General features: G+C 36.0%; 1 protein-coding gene across 4 annotated transcripts in view; it reads left to right on the top strand.

Moving 5' to 3' along the window:
- The window catches only part of ASH1L (ASH1 like histone lysine methyltransferase), a 217893-nt gene that overhangs the window by 57962 nt on the left and 133099 nt on the right, over positions 1-26832 (top strand). For all 4 annotated transcript variants that reach the window (XM_082612810.1, XM_082612811.1, XM_082612809.1 and 1 more), the window contains 2 exons: positions 5120-9683; positions 24026-24127. In XM_082612810.1, the coding sequence (XP_082468936.1) occupies positions 5120-9683; positions 24026-24127 (4666 nt within the window). The remainder of the gene's footprint in view (positions 1-5119; positions 9684-24025; positions 24128-26832) is intronic.

The raw sequence follows: 26832 nt of genomic DNA, 5'->3' as shown, positions 1-26832 counted from the left end.
ATTATATCTCAATAATGTTATAAATAAGGAATTTCTATAGGATTACAAAAAGGAAAAAATAGCCTTTTTAAGTATTAAAACATACTGCAAAGTGTCCACATATTATTAGTGGCTCAGGAATAAACATAAATGTAAGTGAAGCAAAATGGAGAGCTTAGACCCAAATATGAATAAAAATATGTGAGAAATGTATTTCAAATCAGCGAATGTGAAATGAGAAATGGAAAAACTCTTAGAACAACGGACAAAACCTTTTCAGGTAAAAGCTGCTTCTCTACCCACAGATTATGCTTTAAAAATTCAAAATAGATAAATAATTTAAAGTAAAAGTAAGAATGAGACCATAAAAACATTCGTTGAAAATGTGGTGAAGATTGTCATCTTTAGGAGGATGTGATCGCTCCAATTATGCTATGAAAACAACTATAAAACTAAAGAGATTATTTTATCTAGTATAATGGTTAAGAGCTTTAGCTATGAAATCAGACTATGTTTAAAGCATATTTTCAATCACTTAATGGTTAAGTGACCTTGACCAGGTAATCTAGTATCTAAGCTATTCCTATTTAAAAAAAAATAAATTTAATGAGGATAATTACATTAACCACATCATATGGTTGTTGTGAGGATCAAATGACAGAATATGTGTGGTACTTAGTACAGTTTTTCATATGTTTCTGAATACATTTAACTTCTTTTTAAGAAAAATAATAGGAAGTAGAAGGACAACCAGTAAATTGGGAGACAAATGTTCAACATGAGAGAAATAAATATTATTTCAAAAATATTAAGGGCTCTTCTAAATAAGAATTGATAAACTCCACAATTCAGAAAAAAGACATGGACCTCAAACAGCTATTACACTGCTGAAAAAATATAGAAGGCCTGCAAAATCATGTGACAGGATGTCTTGTTCATAACCAGGCAGTAAGTGAAATGTAAATAGAAATGCCCCAAAAGTGTATCTATAGGTTGTGAAATCTTAAACCCTGACAATGGGAATAAAAAATATTTTCTTCACATTTAGAACATTGACATTCACAAAAAGAAAACTCACATAGCGTAATGAGAAAACATTACAAGCTGTATAAGAACACAAACCGACAGTAGGGAAAGAGTCAACAGATGAACATAGCCTTCACTACCAAAGAGCTGGAAATATTGAAACCATCTGAAAGATTTTGAAATGGTTAAAATGGGCAAAAAGATAACCATTTGATAAAAACAGGACGATAACAAGTTGATTTGAAAATGAACCAAATAGTAATTAATCCTAGAAATAATGGTGTTTGAAATGAAAACTCAATGAGTTTATTGGAACAGTAAATGAGAGAGCGTATTTTCTGAAGATAACTATAACCAAATCACCCAATTGTCAAGGTTTGGGAACATTAAGATTGACATGAATACGGTTAGTCTGATGTTTAATTTCAAAATTGTCAGATGCAAGGTTGTCAGTTGTTACTGTTTCTGCCATAAGAATATCATTGCCTAAAAATGCAGAATATCAGAAGTCACAAGGTATTATCTTGGGTTACAGAAATGTAGTGTTTATAAACTCTGAATTTTTATAATAAACTTTTTTCCATTAAAAAAGCTTTTCTTGATGCAGAGCTGTCCTACACCTGTAACTATTTATTATATATACCCTTTAAAAAAAAAAAACTTTATTTATTTATTTGGCTTCATCAGGTCCTAGTTGTGGTGTATAGGCTCTTCGTTGTGGCATGTGGGCTCCAGAGCACGCAGGCTCAGTAGTTGCGGTGTGTGCACAGGCTCAGTAGTTGTGGCACATGGACTTAGTTGCGCCACAGCATGTGGGATCTTAGTTCCCCAACCAGGGATCGAACCCACGTCCCCCACATTGGAAGGCGGATTCTTACCACTGGACCACCTGGGAAGTCCCTATTGTATATACCCTTTGATCAAGCAATTCCACTTTTAGAAATTGATCTGAAGGAAACAATTGGGCAAATAGGCAAAGATTTATATAATTGGATGTTCATCATTATATTCCTTACAAGAAGAAATAGCCGAAAACTGGGACTTCCCTGGCTGTTAAGAATCCAGGCTTCCTCCGCTGCAGGGGGCACAGGTTCGACCCCTGGTCAGAGAACTGGGATCCTGCATGCCTCACAGCGCTGTTTAAAAAGCAACCAGTTTGAGGTTGATTTTATGAATTTTGAACTATTACGAAACCATTGAATTGATAGTCTGACTCGATTTATTTGTGTAAAAAGGTGTCTTCCTCGTATTGTTTAAGTGGGCTATAAAACAGCAAGCATTTGGGGCCCCATTTTTATGAAAGAATGTACATGTATTTGAGTATATGGTGAAGTATCTGAAATGTAAAATTGTTTATTTATGGATGGTAGTGTTTATACCTTCCCTCTTTTCTAATGAGCATACTTCTATCTTTGTTTTCAAGTTGAAGAAAATTATATGCCTAAAATGATGTTTTGATACAATATCTTTTTCACTGACTAACATAATATACTCTTAAAAATGATACCTCTTACTCCTGGTTGTCATTTTAAGAGGTTCTTAGAAAGGTAAGAGAATAATATTACCAGTACCAATTGTAGCTTTCAACATCTTATTAATATTATCTCATTCACTCAGTTTATTCAGTGTCAGGATTTGGAAGAAAAAAATCTTTGAAACCAATATCAAATTATCTGCGTTTTTTTGTTTTGTTTTTATTTTTTCCTTCTTTAATCATAGACCATTTACTGTGGGATACTAACTATTTTAGGATGATTTTAATTAACCTGAGATATTCATTTCCATCAAAAGTGAAAAACCAGATTTCAGTACAGTCTTTTAAGCAGGTTAAGGGAGCTGGATGTTTCTACTTTTCTTTCAGACAGAATTTTTAAAATAACTTTTATTGAAGTATAACATAAATATAAATGTAACAACTCAGTGAATTTTCACAAACTCAACCACCGCATGTAGCCAGCATTCAGTTTAAGAAATGGAACATTACCAGCACCCACCAAGATCTTGTACTCCTTTCTCATCACTGCCCCACACCAGGGGTAACCATTTTCCTGACTTTAAATATCATAATTAGTTGTGCCTCTTTGTGAACTTAATATAAATGGAGTTATATAGTACACACTTTTATTCTGTATCCTTTCACTTAGTCTTGTTTGTGAGCATTATCTGTGCTAGTTTGTTCAGACAGATTTTTAAAGGTAAGTTTTAAAATGGAAGTGTCACAATTTTCAGGTATAAATATATTTTAAAATACTCAATAAAGCCTTTCATTTTTAACTTTTGAAAAGTAACTGTAAAAATACAAAATGGGAATATTGTTTCTTTAACAAGATGGGAAGAAAATGTGTTTCTTTAATCGCAAGCTTAATATATGTCAGTTGAATATGAGACTGTCAGAAAAGCCAGTTTCCTCTTGGGCAAAATTGTAAGGGTCCAGTCCAAAAGAAGAGATAGTCCCCTTAATTTTGAGTCAATCAAATATTGTTTGTATTGTGTTTCCTCCCTCATAGGTTACTATTTTCATTAATCTTCTGTTTATTCTTCCATTATTAATATAACCAGATGTGTGTATATATTCATATTCCTGTCTTCTTACACAGAAGATAGCATATTATAACCACTGTCCAAATTCTTGCTTTTTTCATTTAGTAATACATATTAAAGAGCATTCGAAAGCAATGTATTGATATCTTCTCTTTTTTTTTCCAGTTTTATGGGAGTCCGTTGTACAGATATACTTTGATATATTCAGCCAATCCCCTGTAGATAATCATTTAGACTGTTTTAGGGTTTTGCTACTAAAATGGTGGTACATTTTTAGCTTTTTGCAGACATTAGATTTTTTGCCAGTGTGTCTTGGGGTAGATCCCCTAAAAGTGGTCAAAGGAATAAATGCATGTGGTATTTTTCTAGTTACTGCCAATTTCTATTTTGTAGGGATTATACCATTTTACACATAAAACTTTTCCATATGCATGAATTTGGTTTTGGGTTTTCTATCCTGGCCCATTGGATCTTTTGTCTTTTCATGTGCTATACTGTTTTAGTGATAGAGGCTTTAAAAATTAATTTAATATTTGATAGTTATCCCCTTCTTTTTAGATTTTGCTAGGTATTCTTGCTTATATATTTTTCCCAATGAATATTATAACTTTTCTTATTCCTGAGAGAATCTTGTTGGTATTTTTATTAGGATCACGTTAAATTTATAAATTTGCTTCGGGGAAATTGTCAGCTTCATGTCTTCCTATCCACAAACAGAGTATGTCTTTACATTTGTTCAAGTCTTTCATTTGTATTTTATAGTTAAGAAAGACTCTTTATTTCAGTTATACCTCAATAAAAAAAATTTTAAAAAAACTTTGCTGAAACGTGAAGAAGAAAAAAATCTTTGTTATCCAAAAAGTAAAACAGACTGTTGTGGGAAATGATAAATTCATTTGTAAAGTATATGATGAGGATTCATACATTAGATAGCAATTTATATTATGACTTAAAAGTTACTTCCAACTCTACGATTTTATATAAAAACACATTCTAAAGAAAATATGAACATATTTTATTGTCTTTTCTATTCTCACATGAAGAGAGAACTTGACTGCTCATTCAAGATTATAATTAAGAATGTGTTAAAGGAGTAAAAGTTGGTCAGGAATTGTCCTGCATTGGTTTGAAATCATTGAAATTAAATAAGGAGGTAGGCAAAGAACCATTATTTTAAACGAGGACCATGGGATATTGTAAATAACAATATCTTTTCAAAAACAGTACATTCATATGCTAATGTATATTTAGTCCATGGAAAGAGAAAGTAGACTATTAATTTGCCTTTTTAAAACAATGTCAAAAAATACCATAGGGATATTTCTAAATACTCAATAGTATGTATGTTCATATGGTTGAAAGTCAACAAAGATTACATCTTGATAGCCTCTGATATAGCAGTAGAGGAACTAACATACTGTGACAGTATAACATTAGTTAGGTTTTTAAAAAAAGCGCTATCGCCTATCTTCTATCTGATTTGTCATCATTTAGTTTGTTTGATTGTAATGCTAAACTGAAATGGTATATAAGCTTTACTCTCTCTGAAACCCTTTTCTTGTTCAAATTTTAGGATCCTTCAAAGTTGTACAAGAAATCAGGTGATGCAGCAGCCATTGAATGCCAGTCTGAGGAGAGCATCCATCTTCATTCACAGGGAGAAAACAATCCTTTGTCTAAGAAGCTTTCTCCAGTACACTCAGAAATGACAGATTACATTAATGCAGCATCATCTACTCTTGTTGGTAGCCAGGATCCTGATTTAAAGGACAGGGCATTACTTAATGGAGGAACGAGTGTAACGGAAAAGTTGGCACAGCTCATTGCAACTTGTCCTCCCTCCAAGTCTTCCAAGACAAAACCTAAGAAGTTAGGAACTGGCACTACTGCAGGATTGGTTAACAAGGATTTGATCAGGAAAGCAGGCGTTGGCTCTGTAGCTGGAATAATACATAAGGACTTAATAAAAAAACCAACTATCAGCACAGCGGTTGGATTGGTAACTAAAGATCCTGGGAAAAAGCCAGTGTTTAATGCAACAGTAGGATTGGTCAATAAGGACTCTGTGAAAAAACTAGGAACTGGCACTACAGCGGTATTCATTAATAAAGACTTAGGCAAAAAGCCAGGGAATATCACTACAGTAGGACTGCTGAGCAAAGATTCAGGAAAGAAGCTAGGAATTGGTATTGTTCCAGGTTTAGTGAATAAGGAACCTGGAAAGAAGCTAGGACTTGGCACTGTGGTTGGACTAGTGAATAAAGACTTGGGAAAGAAATTGGGTTCTACTGTTGGCCTAGTGGCCAAGGACTGTGCGAAGAAGATTGTAGCAAATTCAACAATGGGATTAGTTAATAAGGACATTGGAAAGAAACTAGTGAGTTGTCCTATGGCAGGACTGGTCAGTAAAGATGCCATAAACCTTAAAGCGGAAGCACTGCTCCCCACTCAGGAACCACTTAAGGCTTCTTGTAGTACAAACATCAATAGTCATGAAAGTCAGGAACTTTCTGAATCCCTGAAAGACAGTGCCACCAGCAAAACTTTTGAGAAGAATGTTATACGGCAGAGTAAAGAAAGCATATTGGAAAAGTTCTCAGTTCGAAAGGAAATCATTAATTTGGAGAAAGAAATGTTTAATGAAGGAACATGCATTCAGCAAGACAGTTTCTCATCCAGTGAAAGGGTGTCTTATGAAACCTCAAAGCATGAAAAGCAACCTCCTGTATATTGCACTTCTCCGGACTTTCAAATGGGAGTTGCTTCTGATGCATCTACAGCAAAATCCCCTTTTAGTGCAGTAGGAGAAAGCAATCTCCCTTCCCCATCACCTACTGTATCTGTTAATCCTTTAACCAGAAGTCCCCCTGAAACGTCTTCACAGATGGCTCCTAATCCGTTACTTTTAAGTCCTACCACAGAACTAATAGAAGAAATTTCTGAATCTGTCGAAAAGAACCAATTTACTTCTGAAAGTACCCACTTGAACATTGGTCATAGGTCTGTGGGTCACAGCATGAATATTGAATGCAAAGGGATTGATAAAGAGGTAAATGATTCCAAAACTACACATATAGATATTCCAAGAATAAGCTCTTCTCTGGGAAAAAAGCCAAGTTTGACTTCTGAATCCAGTATTCATACAATTACGCCTTCAGTTGTTAACTTCACTAGTTTATTTAGTAACAAGCCCTTTCTAAAACTTGGTGCAGTAACTGCATCCGACAAACACTGCCAAGTTACTGAAAGCCTAAGCACTACTTTGCAGTCCAAACCATTAAAAAAAAGGAAAGGAAGAAAACCTCGGTGGACTAAAGTGGTGGCAAGAAGCACATGCCGGTCTCCAAAAGGGCTAGAATTAGAAAGATCAGAGCTTTTTAAAAATGTTTCTTGTAGTTCACTATCAAATAGTAATTCCGAGCCAGCCAAGTTTATGAAAAACATTGGACCATCTTCATTTGTAGATCATGACTTCCTTAAACGCCGATTACCAAAGTTGAGCAAATCTACAACTCCATCTCTTGCTCTCTTAACTGATAGTGAAAAACCATCTCATAAGTCTTTTGCTACTCACAAACTATCCTCCAGTATGTGTGTGTCTAGTGATCTTTTGTCTGATATTTATAAACCCAAAAGAGGAAGACCTAAATCTAAGGAGATGCCTCAACTGGAAGGTCCACCTAAAAGGACTTTAAAAATTCCTGCTTCTAAAGTTTTTTCTTTGCAGTCTAAGGAAGAACAAGAACCCCCAATTTTACAGCCAGAAATTGAAATTCCTTCCTTCAAACAAAGTCTGTCTGTGTCTCCTTTTCCAAAAAAGAGAGGCAGACCTAAGAGGCAAATGAGGTCACCCGTCAAGATGAAGCCACCTGTACTATCGGTGGCTCCATTTGTTGCCACTGAAAGTCCAAGCAAGCTTGAGTCTGAAAGTGACAACCATAGAAGTAGCAGTGATTTCTTTGAGAGTGAGGATCAACTTCAGGATCCAGATGATCTAGATGACAGTCACAGGCCAACTGTCTGTAGTATGAGTGACCTTGAGATGGAACCAGATAAAAAAATTACAAAGAGAAACAATGGACAGTTAATGAAAACAATTATCCGCAAAATAAATAAAATGAAGACTTTAAAGAGAAAGAAACTGTTGAATCAGATTCTTTCAAGCTCTGTAGAATCAAGTAATAAAGGGAAAGTGCAATCCAAACTCCATAATACAGTGTCAAGTCTTGCCGCCACATTTGGCTCTAAATTGGGCCAACAGATAAATGTCAGCAAGAAAGGAACCATTTACATAGGAAAGAGGAGGGGTCGAAAACCAAAAACTGTCTTAAATGGCATTCTTTCTGGTAGCCCTACCAGCCTTGCTGTTCTTGAACAAACAGCTCAGCAGGCAGCTGGGTCAGCATTAGGACAGATTCTTCCACCTTTACTGCCTTCATCTGCTAGTAGTTCTGAGATTCTTCCATCACCTATTTGCTCTCAGTCTTCTGGGACTAGTGGAGGTCAGAGCCCTGTAAGTAGTGATGCAGGCTTTGTTGAACCCAGTTCAGTGCCATATTTGCATTTACACTCCAGACAAGGCAGTATGATTCAGACTCTTGCAATGAAGAAGGCCTCAAAGGGGAGGAGGCGGTTATCTCCTCCTACTTTGTTGCCAAATTCTCCTTCTCACTTGAGTGAACTCACATCTCTGAAAGAAGCTACTCCTTCTCCTATTAGTGAGTCTCATAGTGATGAGACCATTCCCAGTGATAGTGGAATTGGAACAGATAATAACAGCACATCAGACAGGGCAGAGAAGTTCTGTGGGCAAAAAAAGAGGAGGCATTCTTTTGAGCATGTTTCTCTGATTCCCCCTGAAACCTCTACAGTCCTAAGCAGTCTTAAAGAAAAACATAAACATAAATGTAAGCGCAGGAATCATGATTACCTCAGCTACGACAAGATGAAAAGGCAAAAACGAAAACGGAAAAAGAAATACCCCCAACTCCGAAATAGACAGGATCCAGACTTTATTGCAGATCTGGAGGAATTAATAAGTCGCCTAAGTGAAATTCGAATCACTCATCGAAGTCATCATTTTATCCCCCGAGACCTTCTGCCAACTATTTTTCGAATCAACTTTAATAGTTTCTATACGCATCCTTCTTTCCCCTTAGACCCTTTGCACTACATTCGAAAACCTGACTTAAAAAAGAAGAGGGGAAGACCCCCTAAGATGAGGGAGGCAATGGCTGAAATGCCTTTTATGCACAGCCTTAGTTTTCCTCTTTCTAGTACTGGATTCTATCCTTCTTATGGCATGCCTTACTCTCCCTCACCCCTTACAGCTGCTCCCATAGGATTAGGTTACTATGGAAGATATCCCCCAACTCTTTATCCACCTCCTCCATCTCCATCTTTTACCACTCCACTTCCACCTCCTTCCTATATGCATGCTGGTCATTTACTTCTCAATCCCACCAAATACCATAAGAAAAAGCATAAGCTACTTCGACAGGAAGCCTTTCTTACAACCAGCAGGACTCCCCTTCTTTCTATGAGTACCTACCCTAGTGTCCCTCCCGAGATGGCCTATGGTTGGATGGTCGAGCACAAACACAGGCACCGTCACAAACACAGAGAACACCGTTCTTCTGAGCAACCACAGGTTTCCATGGACACTGGCTCTTCCAGATCCGTCCTAGAATCTTTGAAGCGCTATCGATTTGGAAAGGATACTGTTGGAGAGCGCTATAAACATAAGGAAAAGCACCGGTGTCATATGTCCTGCCCTCATCTCTCTCCTTCAAAAAGCTTAATAAACAGAGAAGAGCAGTGGGTCCACCGAGAGCCTTCAGAATCTAGTCCATTGGCCTTGGGATTGCAGACACCTTTACAGATTGACTGTTCAGAAAGTTCTCCAAGTTTATCTCTTGGTGGATTCACTCCCAACTCTGATCTGGCCAGCAGTGATGAACATACAAACCTTTTCACAAGTGCAATAGGGAGCTGCAGAGTTTCAAACCCTAACTCCAGTGGCCGAAAGAAATTAACTGACAGCCCTGGACTGTTTTCTGCACAGGACACTTCATTAACTCGGCCTCACAGAAAGGAGCCGCTGCCTTCCAGCGAAAGGGCAGTACAGACCTTGACAGGTAAGAGGGTTATTTTGTTGCCTGTTGTCTGTGTTAGAGAAATGGTGTATTTTGCCTACTGGTTGCCCGATACGTGTACATGAACTTTTAATAGCTCCAGTGTTTTTGTTTTTATAAATGTATTTTGAAATGTTATCTTCCAAGTTTTTATTTTCAGTAGATGTGAGAAGTAAGATAAGGCATGTCTTTGCATTAATTTTGAATTTTGAGAAGAGATATCATTATCAAAACAAACAAATAATACTCAACTTTTTGGAAACCAGGAAAAATGATTTTCTTATGCAAAAAGGCTATTAACGCGGTTTCTTTAGTGAGAAATGGCTCATAGATATCTGGGTTTTTAAAAAAAATTTTATTGAAGTATAGTTGATTTACAATGTTGTGGATATCTGTTAATAGCTATGCAGAATTTTTAATATATACTGATCCAGTTTATAAGTGTTTCTATGTTACAGGAAGAATATGCTGTTAACTCTGTGTGTCTCATAATAAAACTCTAAACAGTCAAAACTATCAACTTTTAGGAATTCCCTGGTGGTCCAGTGGTTAGGACTCTATGCCTTCACTGCTGCAGGCCCGGGTTCAATCCCTGGTTGGGAAACTAAGTTCCCACAAGCCATGTGGTGCAGCCAAAAACAAACAAAATTATCAACTTTGTAAAATTTAACTTAATATTTAGTGGGACTTCATTTTTCAGAGTACCTTTAGGTATCTTCATAAAAGCTGCTTAGGTTGAATAAAATGACATAAAGCAAATTTAGGTAATGTGTTTGTAATGTTTAGAAAGTGTCTTTTAATAATTGAAAAGAAGATATGGGGCTTCCCTGGTGGCGCAGTGGTTGAGAGTCTGCCTGCCGATGCGGGGGCACGGGTTCGTGCCCCGGTCCGGGAAGATCCCACATGCCACGGAGCAGCTAGGCCCGTGAGCCATGGCCGTTGAGCCTGCGCATCCGGAGCCTGTGCTCCGCAACGAGAGAGGCCACAACAGTGAGAGGCCCGCATACTGCAAAAAAAAAGAATTGAAAAGAAGATAGAAAACAAGAAAAAGGAAGCATTGCCTATTCATATATAAGGTATCACTAAGTCAGAAGTTCTTTATCAGAGATCTCAACCCTACGGGTTTGTAAATTAACTCCAGAAAGTCCATAAAGCCTCTGATGTTGTAAGTAAAATTATGTGTATGTATGCTTGTGTGTATTTTTCAGGAGAAAATGCATATATTTTTTCAGATTCTCCAAGTAAACTCTGTAAGCCTCAATATCCCTTCCTATAAAATGGGATTAGTAGGGTTATTATAAACAGTAAATGAGATTATAGTGTTTATTAAAATGATTTGCACATAGTAAGCACAGAAATGTTAATTGATATTATTCCCCCCAAATACTAAAAACTTGTGCATTAGAGGAAATGATAAACCCCTCAAAGAGAAGAGGTTTTTTTTCTGATTTTAATTATTTGTGAACTTTTGAAAAATAAAAGCTATCTTGGTGGAGCTGAGCATTCTTTAGTTTTTAACAATGTAATAAAGAGGGAAAAAATCCTAAACTCTAATTAGGTTCATTCAACAAATTTTTTGACAAAAATTTAATCAACAGCAGTTATTGAATATCTGCTGTCAGCCAGACATTGTACTTTGTGGGCCTTTGTGATATAATAGGGAACAAGGCACACAGGTTCATTGTTCTCATGGATCTTAATACTGAAGGAGATGGGTAATAAAAAAAATCGCACATTAAATGTCATAAAAATTGTGACAAATGGTATATAAATATATATATTTTTTAAAAGTCCAGGGTTCTATGGGAGTATGAAATGGGGGCCTAACTCAGGAAGTCTTCCCTGAGAAAGTGACCCTAGACAGTTACTTGAATGAAGGATGAGCAGTAGTTAACTAGGTGAACAGAATTCCACTTACTCATTTATTCATTCATTCACTCATTCATTTATTTATTGAATTCCAAAACATCTAGCATTTTTCTAGTCACTAGTATATAGTAGAGAGTAAAGACATATCTGGCCTCATTAACTTTCAGCTTGGTGAAGGAAGACAAACTATAGAGTGGTAAGCACATAAATAATGGCATAATTGATAAAAATGCTATCAAATTAATTAATATAAGTGTTAGGGTGCATAACTAAGGGGAGAGGGGTGCCTATTTAGATAGAGTTATTAGTTATGGCCCAAGGATAAAAAGTTGCAGTTTAAGGATGTGAAACCACCAAGCTTCTCAAGCTGAGGATTGGGTGAAGAGCACTTGAGGATCCTGAACTGGAAAGGAGCTTAGATGTTAGAAAAGTGGGGTAGCGCTCAGAAGGTTCATTGTGGTAAGAGAGGGAATACAAGAGAGAGAATGGTGAGAGAATTGTGGTGAAAGAAAGAAGCCAGACCACATGTTAAAGATTTTGGATTTTATACTAAGCAAAAAGACAGAAGTATTGATTTTAAATTTACATTTTTAAAAGATTGTTCTAGCTCATGTATTAACATTGAATTGTAGAGGACAAAAATAGCTACAGGGGAACCAATTAGTAGACAATTGCAGTAGTCTAGATAAAACATGATACTTGGGCCTCCCTGGTGGCGCAGTGGTTGAGAGTCCGCCTGCCGATGCAGGGGATACGGGTTCATGCCCCGGTCTGGGAGGATCCCATGTGCCGCGGAGCGGCTGGGCCCGTGAGCCATGGCCGCTGGGCCTGCGCATCCGGAGCCTGTGCTCCGCAACGGGGGAGGCCACAACAGTGAGAGGCCCGCATACCGCAAAAAAAAAAAAAAAAACATGATACTTAAGGGTGTTGGCAGACTCCTACATGAATATTTGAGAGGTTCATGGTGCAGTGTCCTGATACAGAGAAGACTGGAGGAGGAGAGATTTGGGGAGAGTACAAGTTTGGTTTTTAATATATATAAACCTTGAGATGCCTTTAGAAACTTCAGGTGGTGATGTTGAGCAGACATTTGGGTATCTAGTTCTGGAGCTCAAGAGAGATGTTTGGGCTAGAGATAAGGGCATTTCATTATGAGGTTTTGAAAAACTTTGGTGATGTTATTCACTAAAAATAAAAGGATGTCTGGAAAAGATAGAGTTGGGAACAGGCTCTCAAAACCTATGAAACTTTGTAACCAGAGCACCAAGAAAAACAGTATTTCTAGAAAATACCAGCAACAGGTAAAAATACATGTTAAATTGTTTAATAAATAAAGAAATACTACAATAAACATAAGACTCTTTAGGAGAAGATGAAGGTAGCCTGATAGAAACAGATATAAAGAAGGGTTGAAGCTGCTCAGTTGTAGACACAAAGCATATCATAAATATAAAGTGATGCCAGATATAGCTGGTTCTGGTTTATTGTCCTTATTTGTCTCTCATGAAGGTTGGGGGAACCACACAATAAGCACTTGTAGGAAAATCTGTGACCATTTGTAGCCAAGAGGGTGAATGGGCATTCTGAACAGAACTACATTGTTCAATGGTTTACTGCATTTAGTTTGTGTTAGAGTATTCTTTGTTTAGCTGCTAACTTGGTGCTTCAGAACATTAATGTACTCTGAAAAATCATGTATGAACTCCATGACATTCTCATATTCTATTTATCAATTGTATGTGAGCTGTTTCACTCTACAGAAACATTCTAACAAAATAGGCTATACATCTATGAATCCTCTGTTTATCTATCTACCTATCGTCGTGAGAGAGATGATATTTCCCTACAGAGAATATAGAGTGAGAAAAGAAAAGAGCCTTGGACAGCTTTGAGGAATTTCAGTATTTAAAGTAGTGATTAAAAACCATCAGCCTTTGGTTTATATATGACCCTTTGTGATGATTTCTACAGTTTGTTTTTTTAATTGCTAAAATTTTAAAATCTGGAGATTTCACATAAACATGCAGAATTCTGCTTTTCTTTGAAGAGAAATCAGAACATCTGACAACAGTTAATCCGTATTTCCTGGATGACATCAAGGTTGGGTCTCAATAGTGGCCGCCCCTCCCCCCTCCCCAAGTCTTTAGTTGGGACATACATTCTTCAGTTTTCCTCAGTCCTCACAGTGTCCTGTTGTGTGTTATATCTGGCCCAGTTCAACTATTTAAGAGATTTATCTGGCTCCAAGGAATATTGAGTCTGAGGCCCCTAATTTAAGAGTTGTGAGAAGGAGCTTATAAGAAGTGGGGGGATTGAGGTGAAGGTAAAGTAAATGACAGCTTAGGTTGTTGAATGTATCATCTACATGGACATTAACGTCACCCAAGAGCCCATTTATAGGAGTCAGGGTGGAAAGGATGAATCTGAATCTGGTTTCAGGGACCTTGGAGAATGAGATATCAGGGAAAGCTAACATATGCAGAAATACCTGCTTTATGAATAAGAACCTTTTTTTTTTCCCTTCCTTAAAAATATAACATACAAAAACATTAAGACCTCTCTGAAGTCACTGTTCTGACACCGATCCTTTGTCACCAACTGTTTCCTACAATTTAGATCAATTCTGATGCTAACCACCTGGAGTTAGAGAAGTCCCTACAAGTTAAGAGCAAAGTTTTTTGAAGACTGCCCCCACTTAATATGCCAGCTGCAAGTTTCAGTGTCCCCAATCCACCCACACTTCTGCCCAGCCTGCTACAAGTTTAGGGCCTACCACAACCCCTCAGTTTTGATAATTTGGTAGAATGGCTCATAGAACTTACTGAAACCACTATAATTACAATTACAGTTTTATTATAAAGGATACAGATCAGGAATTGAAGAGATGCATAGGGCAATAGCTGGGGCGGGAAAGGGGACACAGAGCTTCCATACCCTCTCTGTGGAATCTGGGTGTGTCATGCTCCCAGCACATCATTGTGTTCACAAACCAAGAAGCTTCACCAGGCCTCTGTGTCCAGAATTTTGATTGGGGCTTCACTATATAGGTGTGATTGATTAAATCATTGGCCATGTGATTGAATTCAATCTCAGGTCCATCTCCACCCTCTGTAGATTGGGCTCACCCAAAGTTTCAACTCTCTAATCATGTGGTTGGTCTCTAGTGACCAGCCTGCATACTGAGGGAATCTTAGGGTTCACCTTAAGTCACCTCTTTGGCATTACAAAGACACTACTATCAGGAAATTTCAAGGTTTTTGAAGTTCTGTGCCAGGAATCAAAGATCAGGTATATCTTCATTATATCACAAGTCTAATTTAACTTGTTTTGTTAATTGATCTGTACCTTGGAATCTCTCTGTCTTCACAGTTACTCTTTTGATAAGTAGGTAGAAATGTGTCTTGATTTTCTAATAGGAATTTTTTTCAGATAGACATGAAAATTGGCTTACCTATCCACATAAAACCAGTTGAGAAAAAGATTTTTAGTTAAGGAAAATAATAAGAAAATAGTGCTAAATCATGGGATATCTTCTAATTTGGTCACTTTCAAGATCAGAATTTGTTTTGTTTAGGCAAAGCTTTATGAACTTGATTTTTTAATCTTAACTATTATGATGGTAGCTGTCCCTTTAGTTATTTTGTATCTGTTGTTTGCCAGGTACAAGGAATACAAACAAAAGGAGTAAGATATAATTTCTGCCTTCAAGGAATTTAAGGTTCAGTGGAGTACATAAACATGTATCCAAATAGTTATTGATAGATAGCTCCTAAAATTGAGATACAATGTGTTTTGGGGAGCAGAGAAGAGAGGGACTCACTTAAAAGGAGCCAGGAAGATGTTTTGGGTTTAGTGTGCAAAGAATAAAGGGTGAAGATATTTCTTATAGAGAAATAAGCTTTTTAGGGTTTTGGAGACATGATACTATACTTAGGTAACTATAAATAGCCTGATATGGGACTAGGAGATGAGGTTGGAAAGATAGTCGGGGGACAGATCATAAAGCCTCTTGTTTATATAGGATACCAAGGAGTTTGGAGTTTACCCTATAGGCAGTGGGAAGTTAAGGGTTTTAAAGCAGAATGATTTGCTAGGATTATATGGATAGCACTATGATAGATGGATTAGAGAAAGATCAGATGGACCAGTTTGGATATTGTTTCAGCAAAATATTTTGGGGGCCTGAACTAAGGTAGTGATAGAGAAAACAATATTCCAAAGAAATAGATTTTTAAAAGAGGTAAAGAGGGAAGATTTTAGCATGTCTCCAAGATACCTCTCTTGGGCAGTTGGTTGAATGGTGATGTGATTAAGTGAAAGGTGGCGACTGGAGATGGAAAATGGAGTTTCATGCTGTTTAGTGGGATATGTGGATATATGGATCTGTAGCTCAAAAGAGAAATCAAACCTGAAGGTAAAAGTTTTAGATAAGTCGTTGTTTAAGCGAAGGAATTGAGAGAAGGAATGATAATATGTAGGGTAAACACACTGGGTTTCCTAAGAGAGTTTGTAATCAAGAGTGTCAGGTGCTACAGAGATCATTTAGATAAGGACTGAAAGTAGACAGTTTGCTTTAGCAGATTACCTTTTGTGATCTAAGAGCGATTTCCACAGTGGCAATTGTTAGATTTCTGGAGGTTAAGGAATGAATGGGAAATAATAAGGAAATGCAGGTGGTTAAAATTCTTACAGCTTTAAATTTTGTAGCATTTCTGACTGGTTTATTATGTACTCTTTCCTTATAATTTTGTATTTTGTCAAGGAAATAACTGCATCTTCTCGATCGGTAATTGTTTCATTGTCACATAGTTTTCCTTCTTAAAGTATAAAAAGCATAACTGAACTTCATGTTATCTTAAATTGACCTTCTCAGTCTTCAGTTGATAATTTTTCCATACATAACTTGGAGATAGATTCATTATACATAAATTGCTTTCCTGTGAAAATGTCCAAAAAACTATTTAGTATACCATGTACTCCAAAATTGTCAGTTACCTTCGGGACATTATTATCATGAAACAGCTGGCCAGTGGCCAAAGCTGGAACAGTTTAAGCAACAAAATAAATAATGACAGTATTGGATTATAACCTAAAGTATAAGGTAAATATCCATGGGTCCATGCTGATATAAATGATTGATTAAATAAATAAATAGAAGAAAGGGACAAATCATCCTTACAGAAGAATTCCAAATAATGTATGTAGACTATCCTCTTCAAGGAAGTGGAGCTTAATTCCCCTTTTCCTGAATATGGGCTGGACTTAGTGACCTAATTCCAAAGAACAGAGTATGGAACGGGAAAAGTACTAACTTTACAGTGAAGAGGCCTAGCAGACAGCACCTTAAACCAAATGAAAGTATAATTTCACCAGTGATGAATCACGATGGTAATATGTACCCTCTGATATAATGTGATTAGTAGGGAACTTCATTCCTGTGGTGTTCTTTCCAAAAACCCATAACCCCAGTGTAATCATAAGAAAACATCAAAAAAAGGGGAGTGGACAGAACATTGTATAAAATACCTAGCCAATGTGGACAGAACATTGTATAAAAAACCTGGCCAATACTCCTCAAGAGTATCGAAGACACGGAAAAACAAGGAAAGCTTGAGAAACCATCACAGATCAGAGAAAATTAAGGAGACTTGACAACTAAATACAATGTGATATCCAGATTGTAACCTAGAACAGGAAAAGGACATGAGTAGAAAAATTATACTGATGTTAATTTCATAGTTTTGACAAATGTACCATAGTTAAATAAGACATTAACATTAAGGAAAGTTGGGTAAGGGGTATATGAGGATTTTTGCTCTATACTGTCTTTGCAACTTTTCTGTAAATTTAAAATTATTCCAAAACAATCAGGTTAGTTTTTTTTAAAAAGCAGAGTACTAATTGTCAAGTGAAACCAATCTCAAACTGATAACTGATTAAGGAAAAAATAAAAAATATTCTTTACTGTTTGCATTGAGTAGATTTATCATAAGTGTTAGTTGGAATAAAACAGGCATGTTTGATAAATTATGTTGATGTAAATTTGAGGTAGATAGATCAGGCACAGGCAGAAATGATAGATATGTTGTCCGGAACAAGGCATTTAACCTTTTCTCTCCTTGTTTCATAGGTGGGGAAATCAAACTGACTTAATCACTTCAGCAGTTTTGGATTAAATCTCATAAAGCTTTAAAAAGAAAACTGGTCTAGTCATTTTATAAGTAATTGTGCATTTTATCATTTTATAAGTGATAGATTATTTTTTAACTTATATACTCTTCTATACTGTTATATACTAACAGTCTAAAATCAGCTTGATGCAAATAAAATTATACTCTTAAATGAGGCCAGGTTTTCTGGTTTCACCCAATTCTGATAACTAATTCTATTTATTTAAGTATCTTTGTTAAGTAGACATGTAATAGGACTGGTGAGGAAGAGTTTCTGACCTGGAGTGTCAGATTCTCCATCCCTGCTTTTCAGCATTTTCAATTCATGGTAGCTGCATGTGCCAGAACCTGCAACCTGATTTCAAAAATGGGGAGAGCAGTCACATGGAGTATTTTGCATTTATAGCTTACAAATTATAGAATGAAAAAAGTTATATCTATCTATCTATATAAACAGTTATCTTGTCCCCCAAGAATAAATTAGGGCTAAATCTTCTTTTTGTTTGGAAAAAGTTTATTCACTATAGTAGAAGCATAATGGTTGAAGCACAGTATACTGAGTCTTATTTTCTTTTTAACTGAAGAATGTAAGCATTGATCAGAATTCTGATTTCTGACAATTTCTCTAGGGTGGTGTATAAGATATACCCGTAAGTGAAGTGTGACCGTGTGGACATGAAATCAGAAAATTTATTGTGGTGGTTAGTACAGTTCTGGGAATTTCCAGAGGAATTCCATTTCAGCGAATTATCTGATTTGGGCAGTATGAGAAATACCCTGATTGGAAGGAGAAAAACACAGGCTTTTTAGCTTCAAAATCAGCAGCATGGTCTCTGAATCATTCTTGTACTGCATTTAATTGGTGAGTCAGATGAAATGTATTGCTTTCAGTAAATATATTTCCCACAATTGGAAACAGCTGTTTTTATCGAGGAACCAGTTTTTATCTCAGCATTCAGCTCATTCAGAAGACGCTTCCAGAGCTCTTATGATCTGTGAACTATAGCAGAGGATTCAACTTAGATCTGGAAACAAAAAAACTTGATCAGAGATTTCCACATAGTTGATGTTTTACGTTCACATTATTTTACTATGGTATCCATTTTACTTATAACCAGTTTTGATTCAGTCACTGTTTAACAAACATTGCCAGTAGTCTTGACTTATAAATAATAAAAGAAGAGGAATTTCTTAAAATTTTGTAACATGCTTTAGTTTTGGTGGGAAGGAGCAATTTAAATGTTAGAAATTAGTTGTAAATGTGTTATTTTAAAATAAATTTATATCATCTATGAACTGATTAACAGTGTCTTTCCAAGTCTAGCATACTTAATCTGTTTTTCCATAGCTTACCCAAAGATATTTATAGCATTAGAAACATCAGACAATTTGCTCATTCAAACCATTCCCTAGTTCCTTGGGTCTTCAGTGTTGAACTCCCAACAGGGTGTAACCAAAACTCATAACTATATTGTTATTAAAGTTTTAATAGTGGATTTAGACTAAAGAAGTGCATGTTTTATCCAACCAGTTGTTGGTTTCATTCACTATGTTCTTTTGCTAATTTACATTTGGGAATTCCTCATTTTTTAGCCTAGGATACTCAGGGCTTCAGTGAAGTAGTTAGGTTGAATCTTTTCCAGTGTTTTCTTTGTGATGCCTTCCACCTCTCCCTCACACTATCATCAGTGGAAATTTTCTCTATTTATGCTGATATCTTTGCCCATATGACTGTCCTCACACCCAGGCATCTGTAAATGTACTATTTCTTTTTTATCTTAGATTTGTGTCAGTTCCTCCTCTATAGACATCAACCAACATCTCTTGTGACAAATCAACTTCAGAAGAGCTTTTTGGTTTCCACCCATTTTTGTGTATAATATAAAGATTTCCAGATTCTTATCCCTTTTAAACCTAGTTATGTTTTTTGTTTTCTCAACTTTCTGACATTCTTATCCATGGTTTCATCTTACAGTTTTGCTCCAAAATTACCATCTTTCCTCCTTTTTGTCTCATTTGACACAAATGTTTCCCTAAAACCTGTCTTTCTCTTTAAAAGCTCATCCAATAAATGGCCAAATAAAAACGCAGAGATCCTACAATCAAAACCACTTCCAAGGCTCCCTCACATTTCCAAGTTTTTTTTTTTTTAATTCTTAATTCCCTCTTTATTATCGCAATTAATGGTATTCTCTTTTTTCAGTTTCCCTCCTTAGTAGTAGTCTGCCTTCTATTTTACATGAAGGCCTCAACTGAAGAAAAAGAATTTACTTGTGGTAATCACCTTACATTTATGTTAAAGTCCAGTTTTATTTAGATACTTCTTTTGTGACTTATCTTTAAGTTCTGTTTCCTTCATTTATATGTATAGAATTTCTAAACATGTTTCTGAAGCTGTCATCTGTGTGATGAGACATTCAGTAGGATTTCTACCAAATATTGAATGGAGGGATTCCCATTAATATTCTCTGTTTATTCTGAAGTACTTAATTATTCAGCTTTAATACTGTACTGAAATGAGAAATGGGAACTCATTTCGATGGGAACCTCTCTGATGCTTAGAATTGTATGTCTTCTCTGTGTATATTCTTTGAGGAAGTATCAGATTTTCTTGAATTGGAATACATAGCAAACTTCCTGTCTTATGAGGAGTGGAGAGTCTTCAGATATCCCTCCAGGCAGATCTAAAATGACCACTGATGCTGCGGCCATACCACCCTGAACACGCCCGATCTCGTCTCATCATAAAATGACCACTGATTACACATGAACAAACATTCATCACATGATGGAGACAGTAACAAAACAGTAACTCCCTTAAAGAATCAACCATGATTTAGAAGAACCAAAGAGCCAAACAGTGGAAGCAGAAAACTACTTTTTCCCCTGGTACAGAGCTGAACAGAGAACTAAACACTTTCTGGTTCTTACTCATCATTTGGGCACATCTTATTTTATTGATATAATCTACAGCATAATCCCAACCCTGGAGAAGCTATGATGAAGAGTCAGTGAATTAGAAGATTCACTTTAGAGGAGTTTTTTCCAACCTTTGCAGTTACCTACCAGCCTTGGAGGTACCTATCTTAATAGTACTTCTTAATTAGAGGTACTTATTTTACTAGTACTTTATGTGTAAGATAAATGCTTGATATTCTAGATTAGTTCCAGTCCCTGTCCTTTTTTAATTTTTATTTTAATATTGAATGGTTGCCTATGCATGTCAGTGACATGATTAAGTATTTATGGTCTAAAAATTCTATGATAAACCTAAGGTGCCAATTTATGTATAATAGTATAACATTTATCAAAACCTTTTGAATTTTTTATATTACCTCATTTTGAAACTCACAACAACCATGTTAGTTAAGAGTCCTTTATTAAACCAACATTCGAATATGTTTACTTGTATACATTCGAATATGTTTCATAGCAGAGCTAGGAATCAAACTCAGGATACCTTACTCCATAGTTCATGTACCTAACATTACTACACTCAACTCTGCATTGCATTCTGTTTTAGGTTTTGAAGCATAAATATATTGGTCTCTTTTGAAATGGACATGCTAGTTCTCTGGGCAATATCTTGTTCTTCCCCATCCACCCAGTTGCATAATGGCACTTATAAAACAGTATGTTTCTGGTAGTATTAGAGATAGTGTTTGCCGATTTCATATGATTTCTGCTATTAGGCCAGTTTTAACATGCTTTTGAACATCTTTAACAGATTATTACCTCTTGCATATGAGTTTATATCATCATTTTCCAGTCTTAAACTTGGTTGCTTTACATCAGTAGTTAATGTTTTTTTTTTCAGGTATCCTTATCCTCTTACTGTTCCTATAAGCAATGTTTTTAAGTGAAATAAAGGTCTAGATCTGCTGATTATCAAACCCTAGAGGTCTGTATCTTAGGGATACAACTTTATTCCCCCTTAAATATGGAAAATTGTTAAGAACACCTCCGCTCTGTATGAATAGGGAATTCAAACAGACTTTCTGAAATGAAAAAGGAGAACCCTCCTGAATGAAGTTTTATTCCAGTTTCCTATTACATCCTAAGAATAGGCTGCTGGCCTCCATTACTTTCAGGAAATGAAAAATGGCTCAGAAGCTAAGTGAGCTAAGCCATCTCTCTCTCAATTGTTTCAGTTTCTCAGGAATTGCTGTACAAAGCTGCCAATAACGATCTCCGGGGATCTGACCCCCATTCCACCTCCCACTGCCTCCTCTGCAGCTCCAGATGCCACCAAAAGAAGGAGCTTTGAAGAAAGTGCCTGTACCCTCTTTTACCCTGAGGTGGGTGAGGCCAGGCAGGGTGATTCTCAGGATATCCTGATGATCAAAGGTATAGTTGAAGCCTTCATCAAGACTTTCTTGAAGATGACCAAGAAATTTGGGAAACGTTGCCAAATAGCCTAGAAACTGAAGACGGAGCTCAAGAATGGATGGCACAAATGCCACCTGAAGTGTAATACATGATAACATACAAGACCCTAAATAAGCTCCTTGAGGGCAGAAACTATTATACTGTTTTTATGTCTCTCCCTCCCCCCACCTCCACATTGTCTAGCATAGTGCCAAACATATAAACTGTAGTTAATAAATGTTAGTTTATGGCTGAGAGAGAAGACTTTATAAAAAGTGCTCTCCAACCCCTTCTTTCCCTAGTTCTTAATCTAAGATTGTCCATTCGTCAGGAGAGTAATGATAAAGGGAGTTTAGTGATGTCTCAAGCTTCTTGGCCACTGTTGTCTTCTGTCTTGGCTGTGTGTCTGAGTAGGAAATATTTATCTGTTCAGTATATGAATTTTTCAGTATTGATACGTAAAGTTATGTCTTCACTGATGCCTGGGCTTTTACTTCTTAGCTATTTTATTGTGGTATTTAGCTCTTTAATGGAAATCTTATCTGAACCACACTCTAGGGGGATTTATTTTACTGTTGGTTTTAAAAATCCCTTTTGTATCTGTTTTTAAGATTCAACAATAAACAGTCTTGCTTCTTAATTATATCTTACTGTAGTCATCACTGTGTTTCCAAAGTAGGAGGTACTATCACATCAATCTCCCCAAAATCTAATTTGTTACTCTTGAATGGCAACACATAGTCTTATATCTCACCTGATCAACGCTAAAAGAGCCTGCTAAAAGAGTATTTACAGTGATGTGATTTAAGATACTGTGTGATTAAAACAAAGCTCATGGTTTACTATTAAGGGAAATATCAGGAACTTAGCTCCATTGAGTTCTTCTGTCCCCAAGTTGTCCTTCAGTCAGTCCGTCCATTAAGGAGTTAACTCTCATTTAGAGGCAGAACTTTAAAAAATCTCTTCTTCAAGTATTTGATTTATGGTACCTTTTGGGCCTCCAGTTTATACGTAAGGCTTTTTATTTGTAATGTTTTTCAAGTTAAGAGCGAACGAACATTTCAGAGTGCTACTAGTTTTTTGACAAACAGGTTGACATTCATTATGTATTCTCAACAGCTGGCTTTTTAGGTTATAAGGAGTCTAATATCAGAGCCAAGTATATTTTATTCAGGAAATAGTCTTTCCTGAACGACATACTTTTCCCTTGAATAAGAGTTGTGTTAAATTATGCTGCATTTATTTGGGGTTTGGGTAAGAGTATGAGACTTTTTTTTTTTTTTTAAGGAAATGGAGTTTCTTTGTCTTCATGAACTTCTATGTATACAACCAAGGAACTTTAAGTAAGCATTAAAGGAGGCTTATTCTATTCCATGTATAAATTAATAACAAATTCTTTCAGAGTGTTCTCTGGATTATATGGAATGTATGGATTTAAGGTTCACCTCTTTTAATTTTCATCTCTGATTCTATTAAATAAAATGCACAGGTTGGACCTGCTTTTCTCACATCAGTTGTTCCTAATTAATTGCATTGTAGGTTTTGTCAGTTTATATGATGAATTTGAGTCAATAATCAAGAACAGATTTGATTAGATTATTGCTAGTGATTTTTATCAATAAATATCTTAATAATATGTTTCATAGTGTAATACATAAAAACTAAATCATATATTTTTTTCATTCTTCCACTAAAACTAGTTTTTCCTCTATTAATATAACAGGAGAAATTATGTATGAGACCTGTGGAATTCTGTCCGCAACATCTAGTGTCATTTGTCCTTCGCTTAATGTCCTCTTATTGTCAGCTTGAAAGTCATATTATTACAGAGAATGGCAGTGGCAACAACTAAAATATTACAGTTCTAACACAGAATGGTTTAACTTTATTTTTAGACTTGGATTTTCCTATGATTTCTGTCTTTTCCTGTCTCTCCAGGTTCCCAGCCAACTTCAGATAAGTCTTCCCAGCGACCATCAGAGAGCACAAACTGTAGCCCTACGCGAAAGAGGTCTTCATCTGAGAGTACTTCTTCGACAGGCAAGTGCTATTTGTTTTAACAGACTTTGAAGATAATTTCCCAACTGTTACTTGTGAACAGACTTAAAATAGATTTTTTTCTTTGGCCGTGCCGGATGGCTTGCGAGATCTCAGTTCCCCGACTAGGGATTAAACCTGGGCCACGGCAGTGAAAATGCCAAATCCTAACCTCTAGACCACCAGGGAGCTCCCTTATAATAGCTTTACATTGTAGATTATAATTTATTAGCTTGCAGTATAATATTTAGAAAAAACAAACAAAAGTGGTCCTGGGATGTGAGAATAATAATGTATATTGAAACAATAAAATAGTGTTCACCTTTTACCCCTTTCATGTCCAGTTAAGCATACTCCATGAGGTACAGTGATTTTGTTTTTCCAGTTTTATTGAGATATAATTGACATACAGCACTGTATAAGGTGTACAACATAATGATTTGACTGACTTATATCATGAAATGATTACCACAATAAGTTTACTGAACAACCATCATCTCATATAGATATAAAATAAAAGAAAAAGAAAAACATTTTTTCCTTGTGATGAGAACTCTTAGGATTTACTCTCTTAACAACTGTAGTATATAATATACAGCAGTGTTAATTCTACTTATCATGTTGTACTTACATCCCTAGTACTCAATTTATCCTATAACTGAAAGTTTGTAGAGGTATAGTGATTTTAATATAGTTCAGAAGGGATAATTCAAAATGAATAGGTACAAGGGTAGGCGCACACAAAAATACAGATTTTGAAAGTCAAATTGAGGTAATGAGGTGTGTAGTGTAATAGGGGAGTGTAGATTAGAGCTATTTAATAAAGACTTAGATATATATAAAATTATTTAGTAAAGTAATAGCTTCCAGTAGCATTTACAAATCTTTGAGATATGTAAAACAATCTGAGGTTGTAAGAAGAACCTCTATTAATATTTATATCTAATCAACTTTTAAAATTTGTAATGTTTACATATTTTAAATATATATAACTTCTTCATACAGTATAATGTATCTGTATACTTTATACTTAGATTTAGGTTGTACTCTCAGTTTTCTTTTTACTGATAGTATGTGTGTTTACCAAAAAAAAATAATAATAATAATGATATATATCTTCTGCCTTTACCAGGGATTGGAGAGTAGGAAATCATTTTTAATTTATCAGTATTATCAGGAGAAATGGGGAGTGGTAGTTTCATTCCCAGTAGTGGGAGTAATATATGTAAAGGGGAGAATACTGAGTTCAAGAAATTAAATAAAAGAGCCAGTGTGGTTGGAGTAAAGGCAGTGACTGAATATGAGGCTGGAAGGGCAGGTAGGGACCAGTCACACAGAGCCTTATTGATAACACTTAGAAGCCTTTGAAAGTTTTAGCAAGGAAGTCACATATCATTTCTTAGCTTTCTGTCCATGTAGTTTTAATTAGGAGATCACTTATGACTTATGGTCAGAAAATTTAATTTCTTCATCAGTACTCAAGGGCTCACTGTCAAATTGTATCAATATGGTAAATTTGTTTAATTTTTTTTTTTTTTTTTTGCGGTACGCGGGCCTCTCACTGTTGTGGCCTCTCCCGTTGCGGAGCACAGTCTCCGGACGTGCAGGCTCAACGGCCATGGCTTACGGGCCCAGCCGCTCCACGGCATGTGGGATCTTCCTGGACCCGGGCACGAACCCGTGTCCCCTGCATTGGCAGGCGGACTCTCAACCACTACGCCAACAGGGAAGCCCCAAATTTGTTTAATTTTTATTTGATGATTATCTTCACCATATTTGAAGCTTTTTATTAGTACCATTGTGCCAAAGGTACAGTGGAATTCAAACAGCAATGGTAGTTTTGTCTCTCATAGTACTTTGTCTTTACACTGACTAGTGCAATGACTGACTAATTTTGATGGTGTCAGCCTAGACCAGGGTTCAGCAAACCATAGCCTGTGGACTAAATGTTGTCCAAGGCCTCTTTTTTGTGCAGCCTTCAAGCTAAGAATTGATTTTACATTTTTAAAGGGTTGTTTTTTGTTTCTTTTTTTTTAAAGGAAAAGAAAAAATTATATGCGAGAAATTGTGTGTGTCCTCAAAAGCCTAAAATATTTACTATCTCTCTTCTTATAGAAGAAGTTTGCCAACCCCCGAAAAAAATGAATGAGATTTCAATAAGAGACATATCTATGAAGAAAATCACCAAAATGTTTTACTTTAGTAAACTATTTATTTAGGGTTAATGTATTATATACAGAGCGCTGGGGATACAAATATGAATAAGATAAGGTTCTTGTCCTCAAGGATTTGGACATATTCACCAATTTAAAAGTGTGTTAAATTCTATAACAGGCCAGTATACAAAATGTTATGCCACAGGAACTCAAGCACTAACCAATGACATACTGAAAATGTGACATATATACTACTATAATTTGAGTAGACAAGTGGGACAAGGACATGAAGTTGTAAAAGTAATAATGGACTATATCAGATATGGTGTATTTTTTTATTTGAGGGAATTGAAACTTTATTGTAGATGCAGTTGGGAGCTATTGAAGGATTTTGAACAGGGAAGATGAAAATTATTTCATATATTGTATCAATGAGAATAGGCTAGATTTTGCAGTGCTAAAAAAAAATCCCAAAATTTCAGTGACTGAAAACAACAAAGGCTTATTTTTTATTCATGCTATATGACCATGACGCGTCTGCTCCATGTTGTC

This window comes from Mesoplodon mirus (assembly GCF_964341445.2).
Source record: "Mesoplodon mirus genome assembly, chromosome: 3".
NCBI lineage: Eukaryota > Metazoa > Chordata > Mammalia > Artiodactyla > Ziphiidae > Mesoplodon > Mesoplodon mirus.
The sequence above is the reverse complement of the archived record's forward strand: the minus strand, read 5'-3'. Positions and strand labels throughout refer to the sequence as shown.